Source organism: Rhineura floridana, chromosome 17, assembly GCF_030035675.1.
Source record: "Rhineura floridana isolate rRhiFlo1 chromosome 17, rRhiFlo1.hap2, whole genome shotgun sequence".
In the NCBI taxonomy this organism is placed as follows: Eukaryota; Metazoa; Chordata; class Lepidosauria; order Squamata; family Rhineuridae; genus Rhineura; species Rhineura floridana.
Window position 1 is genome coordinate 22,786,944 of NC_084496.1, and position 13,219 is coordinate 22,800,162.

A 13,219-nucleotide genomic window follows, 5' to 3' on the forward strand; every position below is an offset into this window, starting at 1 on the left:
TGACTGGCAGCGGCTCTCCCAGGTTTCAGGCAGGGGTCTCTCCCAGCCCTACCTGGAGATGCTGGGGATCGAACCTGGACTTTCTGCATGCAAGGCAGATGCTCTGCCATTGAGTTACAGTCCCTCCCTGAGCCACTTCAATGACTGCCTCACACTGGCTCCTAGTATATTGCAGAGCAAGGGTCATCAACCTGTTTGGGCTCATTTGGAATTATGAGGAAGTGCCAGGGGTGCCAGTCACAAAATGGCCACGGGGTGGGTTGCAAGGAGCATGGCATGATAGCTGCAGTGCTGGAGAGGCAGAGTCAGTGCAAATAAGAGCTGAGTGGGGGGAGCAAACAGTCTAGTTTGCATTGTTGATATGTCAAGCGGATATATACTGAAACCTTTTGCGAGCACCATAGGCGGTACTTGGTGGGCACAAGGATGCCTCTGGGCACCACCCTGGTGACCCATATTGCAGAGCAGTGCAAGGGGAGGAAATGGACGTGCCTGGCAATGTCACAACCACCACTTCAAGAAAGGAGATACACACAGGTCCTGAACCTTAACATCTTTTCTTTCCAGCCTGTCACGGAACAAGATAACAGATCTGGGTGCAGAGCAGTTGGCAAAAGCACTGCCCTCGTTGCCTTCACTGAAGACGCTTAGGTGAGTGCTGGTTGACTCATCTCTAGCATCCTCCAGCATTGGGTGGACATTAGCATCCATGGCGGGGGGGGAAGGGGTGCAAGTGAACCGTAACCCCCAGATTCCCAGTGGATCAATCAGTTGTCGACACACTTGGATGAAACGGATTACTTAGATCCATACCAATCGGGCTTCAGGACTGGTCACGGAACTGAAACAGCCTTGGTCGCTCTGGTAGATGATATGCGGAGGGCATTAGATAGGGGAGAATTTACCTTCCTTGTCCTCCTCGATCTCTCAGCGGCTTTTGATACTGTCGACCACAGTATCCTTTTATATCGCCTAGAGGGATTGGGAATAGGAGGCACTGTATTACGGTGGTTCCGCTCCTTTCTCTCTGATAGGTACCAACAGGTGGCATTGGGGGAGGAGGTTTCAGACCCTTGGCCTCTCAATTGTGGTGTGCCACAGGGCTCTATCCTCTCTCCCATGCTATTTAACATCTATATGAAGCCGCTGGGGGCAATCATCAGGAGATTTGGGCTGCAGTGTCACCAATATGCGGATGACACTCAGCTCTATCTCTCATTTAAATCTTCACCAGAGTTGGCTGTGGAGACCTTGTCCAAGTGCCTGGAGTCCGTGAGTGGATGGATGGGAAGGAATAGGCTGAAACTGAACCCCGACAAGACCGAGGTACTGCTCGTGGGGGACAAGAGAAGGTTGGGAACCGTTGACCTGAAGTTCAATGGGGTGAGTTTACCCCTAAAGGACCAGGTCCGCAGCCTCGGGGTTGTACTTGATTCCAAGCTGTCCATGGAGGCTCAGATTTTGGCTGTGAGCCGGGCAGCTTGGTACCAACTACACCTTATACGTAGGCTGCAACCCTACCTTCCTGTTCATCAGCTCCCACTGGTAGTACATGCCCTGGTCACCTCTCGATTAGATTACTGTAATGCGCTCTACGTGGGGTTACCCTTGAAAACGGTCCGGAAACTACAACTTACTCAGAATGCGGCGGCTCGATTACTCACAAACAGTCGTCGCCAGGACCACATCACGCCAGTGTTGTTCAATCTACACTGGCTTCCAGTTGTTTTCCGGGCCCAATTCAAGGTGTTGGTATTAACCTTTAAATCCCTACACGGTCTCGGCCCAGTTTATCTAAAGGAGAGCCTACAACGCCACCAATCATGCCGCCTGACAAGATCGGCCACACAAGGCCTTCTCTCAGTCCCGCCAACCAAAGCAGCTAGGTTGGCGGGCACTAGAGAGAGGGCCTTTTCAGTGGCGGCCCCCACCCTCTGGAACTCCCTCCCACAAGATCTTCGGCACATCTCTTCCCTGAATATGTTCCGCAAGGCCTTAAAGACCTGGCTTTTTCAGCAGGCTTTCAGGACTTTTGGGGAGGCTTAATATCTTTCTGTTTTAAATGCCTCCTATTATGTATTGCTTGCTTTTATAATTTATATTATTTCACTGTATTTTGTACTGTATTCTGCTATATATTTATTGTATGTACGTCGCCTAGAGTGGCCATTGGCCAGATAGGTGACACATAAATTAAATTTATTTATTTATTTATTTATCTTCTGGGATGTCTCTCCCCTTCTGATGTTTTCCTTTCCCCACCTAGACCAATTCCCATGCCATTGGAGCTGAGATTGGTTATTGCACAAGGGATAACTGCTCCCCACTAGGAATGGAGGGAGGATTTTGATTCATTTCATTTTTACATGTGGATCTCCCTAATATGCATTTTCCAAAATAATGCCCAAACCGAAACACAACCATCCTTTGAAATTTGCACTTTTCCAAATTTTGCAGTGCAGTTCTCCAGTCAAGTGACGTGTACAAAAAAGCATATGGTGTGGTAAAGTGTGCGTTGAAATGCATAGATCCGTGAACATACCATGCAAAAATGCCATATATTTGGGGAAGTTGCTTTGTAAACAATTGTGTAGTAGGCAAAAACACATACAAACATTTGTATATTAAGAGAAAGTTGCACTAAAATGTTGATGCACTTTCATGAGGGTTTTTTCCCCCTGCGGAAATGTGAAGAACTGAACTTAAGACTGGAAAAATGAGAAAACTGGACAGATTCAGCCATCCTTGCTCTCACTACACACCTTCCAACATTTCACAGTCGATATAGGTACATGCTTGTAACGTCCCTGTTCTAGTCCCAAGGATTACCGCCCAAGGACTCTCCCCATAGCAGAAGTCTCTTCATCACTTGGTTGTGTGCGTTATTCACTTCATTTGCAAGAGCCTGCCCACCTGGTCACTTAAAAGGGCACCTCGGCTCACTACACACAAGACAGCTATTTCCACTTTAGGAAGCATAAGTCTGTGTTAGGACTAGGGATGGGGTTCGTTGCATAGTGCCGATCCACATGCATTTCGATAACCCGTCGTTTCTTTATTGGTCCGTCCTTTTTTTGTTCCTGCTTTCCAATTAGATCTGCTGCACATGCTTTGGGGTTATTCGATCCGCAGGATTTTTTTTTTCCTCGGGTTGCAAAAATTCTGTGATTGTTTTCGTATATACTTATGTAAATGAGGCACTCCACGTCGCTTTTTGGCAGCGGGAAAAACATTGCATGATTTTTAGGTCACTGATGTGAATGAATGATCACGGTGTTCCACGCAGTTTTTTGGTTTTTTCCAGTCAGTCTTTCACACACGCACACACATTTAGCACAGCGAGAGTGAGACAGTCCTTGGTTAGCTCAGGATAGCAGCAACAAAAGAGGGGTGGGGCAGGGCAAGGCGGGTAGTGTAGGTCAGTCTCATGATCGTCATGTTTCCCGCGCAAGAGATTCAGAATGCTCTGAGATATCTTGTTTGAAAAACATGACATTGCAGGAAGATTTGACAATTGACATTGAAGACACATATAGCCATTTTTTTTTTGCCATTATATTGCAATAATAACCAAAAAATCATAATATATAATGGGCAAATGGAAATCCTGTGGTTGACACAACATCTTAATTACAAAAAGAATTATGTAAAATAAGGAGAGGATTTTTTTAAAAAATATTCTTGCCGATTGCAGTTGCAGCTGCAAAATCCGTGCTGATTGCAGCTGCAGCCCACCGCAAGAGATCAGTACCACTCCGAAGGGATAGCGAACTAGCGAATTCAGTCAGAATCCATTACCAGTTTCAATTTTGTCGGATATTCTCCCCCATCCCTAGTTAGGGCTAGCCAACATGGTGCCCTCCAGATGTTGTTGGACTCCAGTTTCCATCACCCCAGACCACTGGCCATGGTCAAACAACACCTTGGTCTGTGGCAAGGATCTTTGGCTTCCATTGGTGGAACAAAGCAGAGGTTGCAAGGAATTGTGAGGCTGCATAGTGGAAGGGTATGACAATGGAACCAATGACCTAGGGAGGTGGTGGGCTCTCCAGCGCTGGAGGCCACCTGTCTGGTATACTTTAATTTGGATTCCTGCATTGAGCAAGGGGTTGGACTTAATAGCCTTATAGGCCCTTTCCAACTCTGTGATGCTTTGAGAAAAACCTCACTTCCGATTAGGGACGGGTGAGAAATTTAATTCAGTTCACGTCTGAAGCTGAATCTATCAAATTCACAATTTCCAGAACAATACGAGAACCAAAACACAGATATCTGTCGAAATGAGCATTTATTTGACTTTTGCGATGCAATTCGCCAACCAAACAATGTTTACAAAAATGCATGTTAGGGGAAAGTGTGCATAACAAGGAATATATGAGTGAAAATACCATACAAAAATTCGTTATATGGTAAGAAATGGCTGGCAAAAATGCGTACATTAGTCAAAACTGCAGACAAAAATGTGTTTGTTAGGAGAAATTCTCACAAAAATGCTGAAGAATTTTCATGAGGGTTTTTTTTAAAAAAATGCAAAATGCTGCAGAAATGTGAACTGAATTTAAGGTTGGAAAAATGAGAAATGGGGAGAACCAAAATTAACAGATTTTTCCATTCCTAATCAGGAGGGCCACAGGTTCCCCATCAGTGCCTTAATCTTTTTTGCAAATGTCTCTGTTCTTTTTTCATTTTAAAATTTCAGCTCCATTGGCTTGTTGGACTGTGTGTTTGTATGATTTGTTACTTTAAAAACAACTTGAAGATGGGTGTAGCTTTCAGATGAGTTAGAAATACGGGGGGGGGGGGAGAGAGTTTTCCTTCCAAGTCAGTAATGCTGTGAGTGACCCTGTTTAAATGGATCCACTGCCAAAAGGTCAAACTTGCCTTTATTTTCCGCAGCTTGTACAATAACAGCATTGGAGATGCCGGAGCAGAACATTTTGCCAAAATTCTCCCCGAGATGGCTTCTTTGAGAGTGCTAGAGTAAGTATATAACACAGGCATAGGGAGCTTTTAACCTTCCAGATGTTGAACTACAATTCCCATCATCCCTGGTCATTGGCCATGCTTGCTGGGGTTCACGGGAGCTGTAGTTCAGCAACATCTGGAGGGCTACAGGTTCTCCACTCCTGATATAACACATTCAGCAGCAGAAACTTAGGGCCCATAAAGGGGGGGCAGTGCATACAACCAAGCATTGCAGTAATGTTGTGAGATACATCAAGCCTTTTAAGTAGAGACCTTATCCCAGTCTGCGTCTGTGTAGGAACTGATTTTTTAAAAAGGTAAAGGTGTCCCAGCACTTGTAGTGCGAGTCATTTCCGACTCTTAGGGTGACGTGTAGGAACTGCTTTTTAAGATGTTTTTAAAGCTTTTTTTAAAAGATGTTTTTAAAGTTGTTTTGTTTTAATATATTTTAATGTCTATTTTTATGATGTTTTAAAGTGTTTTAGTGTTTATGTTTGCTGCCCTGGGCTCCTGCTGGGAGGAAGGGAGGGATGATAATGATGATAATAATGATAATAATGATGATGATGATGATGATGATGATGATGATGTTTTAACTCCTGTAATGTAAATGAGAATTTCATCCATGACAAAAGGTGCTTCCAGTGCCTCTGGGGGTGCAGGGAAGGTGCCATTTACACAACCAGTTAGCACAGGTGTGTTAGGGATCCCAGGACTAGGGCTATGGAAAAATTGGATTCAGTTCACATTTAAAGGCAAACATACCTAATTCTCACTTTCCAAAACAATACACAAACCAATACACAGCCATCCTTTGAAATTCCACTTTGCTAGATTTTGCAGTGCAATTATCTAGCCAAGTGATATGTACAAAAATGCATATATACTGGGGTAAAGAGCACTTATTCATGAAAATAACATACCAAAGTACTTTATATTAGGGGGAATTGCTTTGCAAAATTGTGCTTATTAGGAGAAATTTGCACCAAAGTGCTGATGAAGTTTCATGAGGCTTTCTGAAAAAGCAAATATGCAAACCGGTGTGAAAATGTAGAGAACTGAAAAACTGGACAACTGGGAAACGGAGAGACCCTACAATTGACAGATTGATGCATCCTGACCTGAGACTCCAGCTAGGAATCGGTGTCTTGGCTGAGCAAAGGGAGTGGGTGCTTGTGCTGCAGAGCCGTCTTCAGGCTCAGAAGGGAACAGCAGTTTGCAGACTCGGTCCCTAGGACTGGCAAGCAGTGTAAGACTGCAAAACAAGTCCTGCAGGATCAGGCCGAACATCTAGATCAGGGATGGGGAGCCTTTTTTCAGCTGGAGGACCACATGGGCAACCTTCCAGGGGCCACATACCCTCAAACAGAGGACCGTATGTTTCAGCTAATACTCCAACTATGTCCTTTCCTGAGCAGGGATAGCTTGGCCCACTGTGATTCATTGGTTGGTAACCTCACAAACGGCCTGCTGTCATGCACTCTTTGCTGGGCTTCCCTTAAAATTGCTCTGGGACAGCAGCAGACAGCAGGATAGGTCCTTGCCGATCACCTGACCTCCATCCTGCTGAGTAACAGCAGCATACTAGGATGGAGAGGGGGAGGGGGGCAGCGAGCTCCGTGTGGTGCAAATGCACTGACCTCATCGCTGCATTTCTCCCTCTCTTCATCCCAGTATGTTGCAGCGACTCAGCCAGCAGGAGGTCAGGAGGGCAGCGCAGCCACATCGTGCGGTCCGCTACTACTCCAGAACTGCAGCTGGTACAGAACGCTGTGGCCAGGTTGCTGATCAGAGCACCTGGATCATTGCAGTGGCGGCTGATGGCTCTGTCAGTGGGGCAGTGAATCCGTTCTGGGTTATGGTCTGAGTGTGGCAGGAGCTGTCCAAGGTGCTGAACCTATGCTGGGACTAGGTTTCAGCACATTGAGTTCTCCTTGAAAGTTCAGACTAAAACCCAGAGCAGATTCCACTGCCCCACTGATGTGGGGCCACCGGCTGCCACTGCCTGGATGTGCGCATATCACACCTATACCGAAGGAACTGCACTGGCTGCTGATCAGCTACTTGCCTATGTTCAAGGTCTTGTTGACAACATATGAAGCCCTGAGCAACTCAGGACCAGACCGCCTGTCCCTGTATATTTATTTATTTTATTTATTTTTATTTATTGTGCTTTTAGACCACCCTTTAGCAACAAGCTCTCAGGGCGGTGTACAACACGATAAAACCACATTAAAATACAGGTGAGAGTGGATACAATACAACGATAAAAACATTTTAAAAACAAAATTAAGACAAAAATTAAAATAAAATTACAATTACAATAGATTTAAAATTAAAATTGGATTATTTAGGTCAGGTGTGGGGAACCTTTGGCCTTCCAGATGTTGGTGAACTACAAACCCCATAATCATGGGCTCTTGGCTATGCTTCCTAGGGCTGATGGGAGTTTTAGTTCAGCCACAACCGGAGGGCCAAAGGCTCTCGACTTAGACCATCTGGGGAAATTCCTCTTGTGGCACCCCACCCTAGAGAATGTTGTAGGCCAGTGACTCAAAAATGAGCACTTTTGGCTCTTGCTCCATTACTATGGAATGCCTTTCCCTCTGCGATGCAACTCTCATCAGCTGCTTTGCACTTTTGTAAAGACTTATCTTTTTGCTGAGGTTTTGCCTGACCCATATAAAGCGACCCCTATTTTTATGTGTACGAATTCCCTGGGTTCACCTTTTTATTTGTTTTCATATACTTTTATGCAGAGCTGGGAAAAGTTACTTTTTTTGAACTATAACTCCCATCAGCCCCAGCCAGCATGGCCACTGGATTGGGCTGATGGGAGTTGTAGTTCAAAAAAGTAACCTTTCCAAGCTCTGCTTTTATGCTACTGAGTTATTTTTGTTTTGTTTTCATGATACCCTTTACTGTTTTTATGTTGTCTACTGCTTAGAGGTTTAAAAAAAAAAAAAAGCAATTCATACATGTTTCTACTACATACAATTAAATATGTCTCTAATTTACCATTCTTGGGCAAGGTGATTGAGCGAGTGGTGGCCAAACAGTTACAGACACACTTGGAGGAAACAGATTATCTGGATCCATTCCAATCGGGCTTCAGGACTGGACATGGAACTGAAACAGCCTTGGTCGCCCTGGTAGATGATATGAGGAGCGTGTTGGATAGGGGAGAATCCACCTTCCTCGTCCTCCTGGATCTCTCAGCGGCTTTCGATACTGTTGACCATGGTATCCTCTTAAATCGCCTGGAGGGATTAGGAATAGGGGGCACTGTTTTATGGTGGTTCCGTTCCTATCTCTCAGACAGGCATCAACGGGTAGCATTGGGGGATGAGGTTTCAGACCCTTGGCCTCTCAATTGTGGAGTACCACAGGGTTCTATCCTCTCCCCCATGCTATTCAACATCTATATGAAACTGCTGGGAGCCATCATCAGGAGTTTTGGGCTGCAGTGTCACCAATATGCGGACGACACTCAGCTCTATCTCTCATTTAAGTCCTCACCAGAGTTGGCTGTGAACACCATGTCCAAGTGTCTGGAGTCTGTAAGTGGATGGATGGGTGAGAACAGGCTGAAACTAAACCCCAACAAGACCGAGGTGTTGCTCGTGTGTGACAAGAGAAGGTTGGGAGACATCGACTTGGTACTCAACGGGGTGATTACCCCTGAAGGACCAGGTCCGCAGTCTCGGGGTCATTCTTGACTCCCAGCTGTCCATGGAGGCTCAGGTCTCGGCAGTGAGCCGGGCAGCTTGGTATCAATTACATCTGATACAGAGGCTGTGACCCTACCTTCTGGTGCATCTGCTCCCACGAGTGATGCATGCCCTGGTCTCCTCCCGCTTAGACTACTGTAATGCGCTCTACGTGGAGTTACCCTTGAAAACGGTCCGGAAATTACAACTGGTACAGAATGTGGCGGCACGCTTGATTAAGCATAGCCGTTGCCGTGACCATATCACTCCGGTGTTAGTAGGCCTACACTGGCTACCAGTTGTTTACCGGGCCCAATTCAAGGTGTTGGTGTTGACCTTTAAAACCCTATACGGTTTCGGCCCAGTTTATCTGAAGGACTGCCTCCAGCATCACCTATTATGCCGCCAGACGAGATCAGCCGCACAAGACCTCCTCTCGGTTCCACCAGTCAAAACAGCTAGGCTGGTGCGGACCAGAGAGAGGGCATTCTCGATTGTGGCCCCCATCCTCTGGAATTCCCTTCCTTTTGACCTCCGACATGCCTCCTCCCTGATGGGTTTTCGCCGAGCCTTAAAGACCTGGCTATTCAGGCAGGCCTACAGGATTTCTGGGGTGGATTAGTTTTATGATGTATTAATTGAAGGCTGGTTTTAGATTAACTACTGATTGTTGCTTTTTGATTTGTATATTGTATTTTACTATGTTGTTGTACGTCGCCTAGAGTGTCCGTTAATTCGGACAGATAGGCGACTCACAAATAAAATTTTATTATTATTAATTTTATTATTATTAAATAAAGAAGGGCACCTGGCCACGAGGCTGCTGCTAAAGACTAGCAATGCAGAGGCTACTGTAGGGCAGGCTAATAGCTGGGATGGTTGTTTCTTTGCAGCATACATTGCAACAAGATAACAGCGGCTGGAGCCCAGCACCTGACGAACAGTTTGAGGAAATGCCCCCGCATCCAGAGTGTGGCGTAAGTCTTTGGCTTGCGTGGCTTGATACCTCCACATTTGTCAGTAGGTCTTTTCCCACTTGATTGCACCACCCACTCAAGGGCACGATACATTTAAAGCACTATCATACCATTTTAAACAGTCATGGCTCACTCCCCCAGAGGATCCTGAGAACTATAATCCGTTAAGGGTGCTGAGAGTTGTTAGGAGACCCCTGTTCGCCTCACAAAGCTACAATTCTCAGAGTTCCTTGACAAGAGCCAATGTTTGTTAAACCACTCTGAGAATTGAGGGGATAGGGAGGGGAATAGGGAATCTCAGCACCCTTAACAGATGACAATTCCCAGAATTCTGTGGAGAAAGACCTGGCTGTTTAAAGTGATATAATACTCCTTTAAATTTATAGTGGAGATATTGAAAAAGAGTCATGTTCTCTTCCTCAGTTAAAATCTAATAGGCTAGTTCATGCTGTAGTGGTCAACCTATAACTCAGCTAAGGCCACATCAACACTATACATTTAAAGTACTATGATACCACTAACAGTCATGGCTTCCCCTCCAAGAATCATGGGAACTGTAGTTCATTAAGGGTGCTGACAGTTGTTAGAAGACCCATGTTCCCTTCAAAGAGCTACAGTGCCAGAATACCCTGGGAAGAAGGATTGATTGTTAAACCACTCTTAAGTCTGGTTCATATGTTATGTGAATGGTTTGGGAGTCAGTGCAGTATTCCATTTCAGCAATGCTTTACAGAAAGCAATCATGTGATGGATGGGCGGACGTGATGACTGTTCTCAATGGCATCGCCCCACTAAATCACCTCCCATCAGCCAGTGCTCTTTTTCTTTCTTTCTTTCATAATTTCCCTCTTGATGCTGAAAACAAACCAGATTTTTTAAGGAAATTAAGGAGATGGTCGCTAAATTAGAGATGGTATGGGAAAATCCCATTGGTTTGCATTTGGATGCACACCTACCTAATTCACCCTTCCTGAAGCAACATGTGAACCAAAGAGCAGTTATCCTTTGAGATTCACATTTCTCCACATTTTGCAATGCAGGTCCCCAGGCAAATAATGTGTGCAAAAATATGCATGTTTAGTGAAAATAGCATATGCATTAAAATGCATTATGTAAGGGGAAATTGCTTGCAAATATGTGTATATTAAGCAAAATTAGGAAACTAGGAAGCTGCCTTATACCAAGTAAGGCCAATGGTTCATCTAAGTCGGTATTGTCTACACTGACTGGCAGCGCCTCTCTAGAGAACCAGACAGGGGATGTTCCCAGCCCTACCTGTAGAGCCCTTCTGCAGGCAAAGCAGAGCTCCGCCACGAAGCTACAGCTCTTCCCAAACATATCTGGGTGCATTCAAACCAGATATAGGAGAAATGTGCACTGAAATGCTGATGAGCTCTCGTGAGAACTCCTTTAAAAAAAAAATCACAAACAGATACAGAAATGCAGAGAACTGGAGTTAAGAGTGGGGGAAAAGGAGAAAGAGAAAAACTGAAGCTGACTGATTTGTCTTATCGCTGCTCAGGATCACTGACTCTAACAAAACTGTAATTGGGTGCTAATCTCTTTATTGTGTTTTCCTTTTTTTAAAAAAAAAATCTCTTCCAGATTGTGGAACCCGACTATCCCGCACAGAGTTCTGGATTATCTGCGGCAGCTGGATTCTCGAATCCGATTGCTCTAGATCCAGCAAAACCCAGTGACAAAGAAGGTTGGGATTTTGGTATGTGTAGATTTCTTTAGACCAATATTTAGGATGCTCTCTGCTCCTACATCTTGCTCTGCGTTTGCTGGCTCTAATAAGAGGGGTGGAATGCATCTGGAGAAGCGTGTGACTTTCACGTGGCTGGAATCAGCAGAGGCAGGCCCACTAGGACACATGCCCCACCAACCTCAGTCTGCCTTCAGCCAGCCCCCACCGCCACCCACCTTCTTACATACATACCGTTCAGGGAGTGGCCCTGCCAGTCAGATTCCTCTTCCTCACTCTCAGTGTTGCCCTTTGCAGAACTCAACGAGGAGGAGGAGGATGGGGACACGACTAGAAAGAGTTGGCTCCGCCTGCCATTGGCTCTGGCTGCGCCTGCTGGTTGGGCTCCTGGCATTCCGCCCCACCGGTCTTGACAGGCACCAGCTACCATAGGCTGGAATATAGCCTACAGTACAAAGTGAAAAGTCACATTCATTGCCCCACCTCCTCCTGCCTTTAGCTCCGCCCACCACTGGCATGCAGTCTCGAGAAGGCTTCCCATGAGGGGATGCGGCCCTCAGGCTGCAAAAAGGTTCTCTGTTCCTGCACTGGGGCATCCGGATGGCCCGTGAGAAGTGCGACACAGGATTAGAGGGACCTTGGGTCTGATCCAGCGGGGCTCCTCTTATGTTTTTCTCTCTCTCCGCCCGAGAGGCTTCAGCAAGAATGTTCTTTAGGCCATATTCACACCATTTGTTTATTCTACTATTACTTCCACTTCATTTATTTATTCTACTTTAAACTGCCGTGGCTTCCCCCAAAGAATCCTGCAAAGTGTAGTTTGTGAAGGGTGCTGGGGGAGACTCCTGTTCCTCTCACAGAGCTACAATTCTCAGAGCAGTTTAACAAACCATCCCTCTTCCTAGGGAACTCTGGGAATTGTAGCTCTGTGATGGGGAACAGGGTTTTCCTCAACACCTTTCACAAACTACAGTTCCCAGGATGCTTTTGGGGAAGCCAAGACTTTTTAAAGTGTAATAATAGTGGAATAAATGCATGGTGTGAATGTGGTCTTAGTCTTGATTTGTTTAGAACATCAGTGAGAAGATAACTTTAAAGCAAGCCATAAAAAGGTTTGTGTGTGTGTGACTTGACAGATGCATCCTTCCAAGGTGGAAAAGGAAACAGACACTTCATATTCAATGCTGCATGAATGAAAACTCTGCAACATCTGGTAGCAGATGTCTCTGTTCTGAACTGGATTCGGAGCACCGCTTGATGTGGTTTTGAGAAGCAACTGAACCATGCAAATCACAAGAATATACAAACAAATCTAGAACGCAGCTTGTCCAATGTAGTCTTATGAATGGACTGTGAAGGGGGTGCAACATATTTTTGTATACATGAGCTTTTTTTTATTTGACCATTGTAGATTCCACCTCCCACATACACACGTATCTGTGAGAGTCAACCCTGGTGTACAGTTTGTATTATCTTCAGTAAATGTATATTAAAACTTTTAGATGACTTGTGTAAAAATGTTCTAGCCGATGGTTGCAGAGAGGACTGTTTATCACAGAACCATAGGCCACATCCGCACCATACATTTAAAGCAGTACTATATGACTGTAAAGAGTCCTGACTTCTTCCAAAGAATCCTGGGAACTGTGGCTTTTAAAGGGTGCTGATAGGAGACCCTATTCCTGTCGCAGAATTCCCAGAGTTCCGTGTGAAGAGAGATTGACTGACCAACACTCTGGGAATTATAGTTCTGTGATGGGAATAGGGGTCTCCTAATAACTCTTAGCAGAAACTACAGTTCCCAGGATGCTTTGGGGGAAGCCAAAGTGACAAAACAGCATTTTAAATGTATAGTGCGG

At 45.3% G+C, this 13,219-nt stretch overlaps 1 protein-coding gene across 5 annotated transcripts in view; it reads left to right on the top strand.

Annotated features, from left to right (window-relative positions):
- The window catches only part of CIITA (class II major histocompatibility complex transactivator), a 58,065-nt gene extending 45,231 nt beyond the window's left edge, over positions 1-12,834 (top strand). For all 5 annotated transcript variants that reach the window (XM_061600023.1, XM_061600026.1, XM_061600024.1 and 2 more), the window contains exons 15-19: positions 568-651; positions 4,897-4,980; positions 9,569-9,652; positions 11,258-11,372; positions 12,497-12,834. In XM_061600023.1, the coding sequence (XP_061456007.1) occupies positions 568-651; positions 4,897-4,980; positions 9,569-9,652; positions 11,258-11,333 (328 nt within the window). In that variant the 3' untranslated portion in view covers positions 11,334-11,372; positions 12,497-12,834. The remainder of the gene's footprint in view (positions 1-567; positions 652-4,896; positions 4,981-9,568; positions 9,653-11,257; positions 11,373-12,496) is intronic.
- Positions 12,835-13,219: the final 385 nt, after the last annotated feature.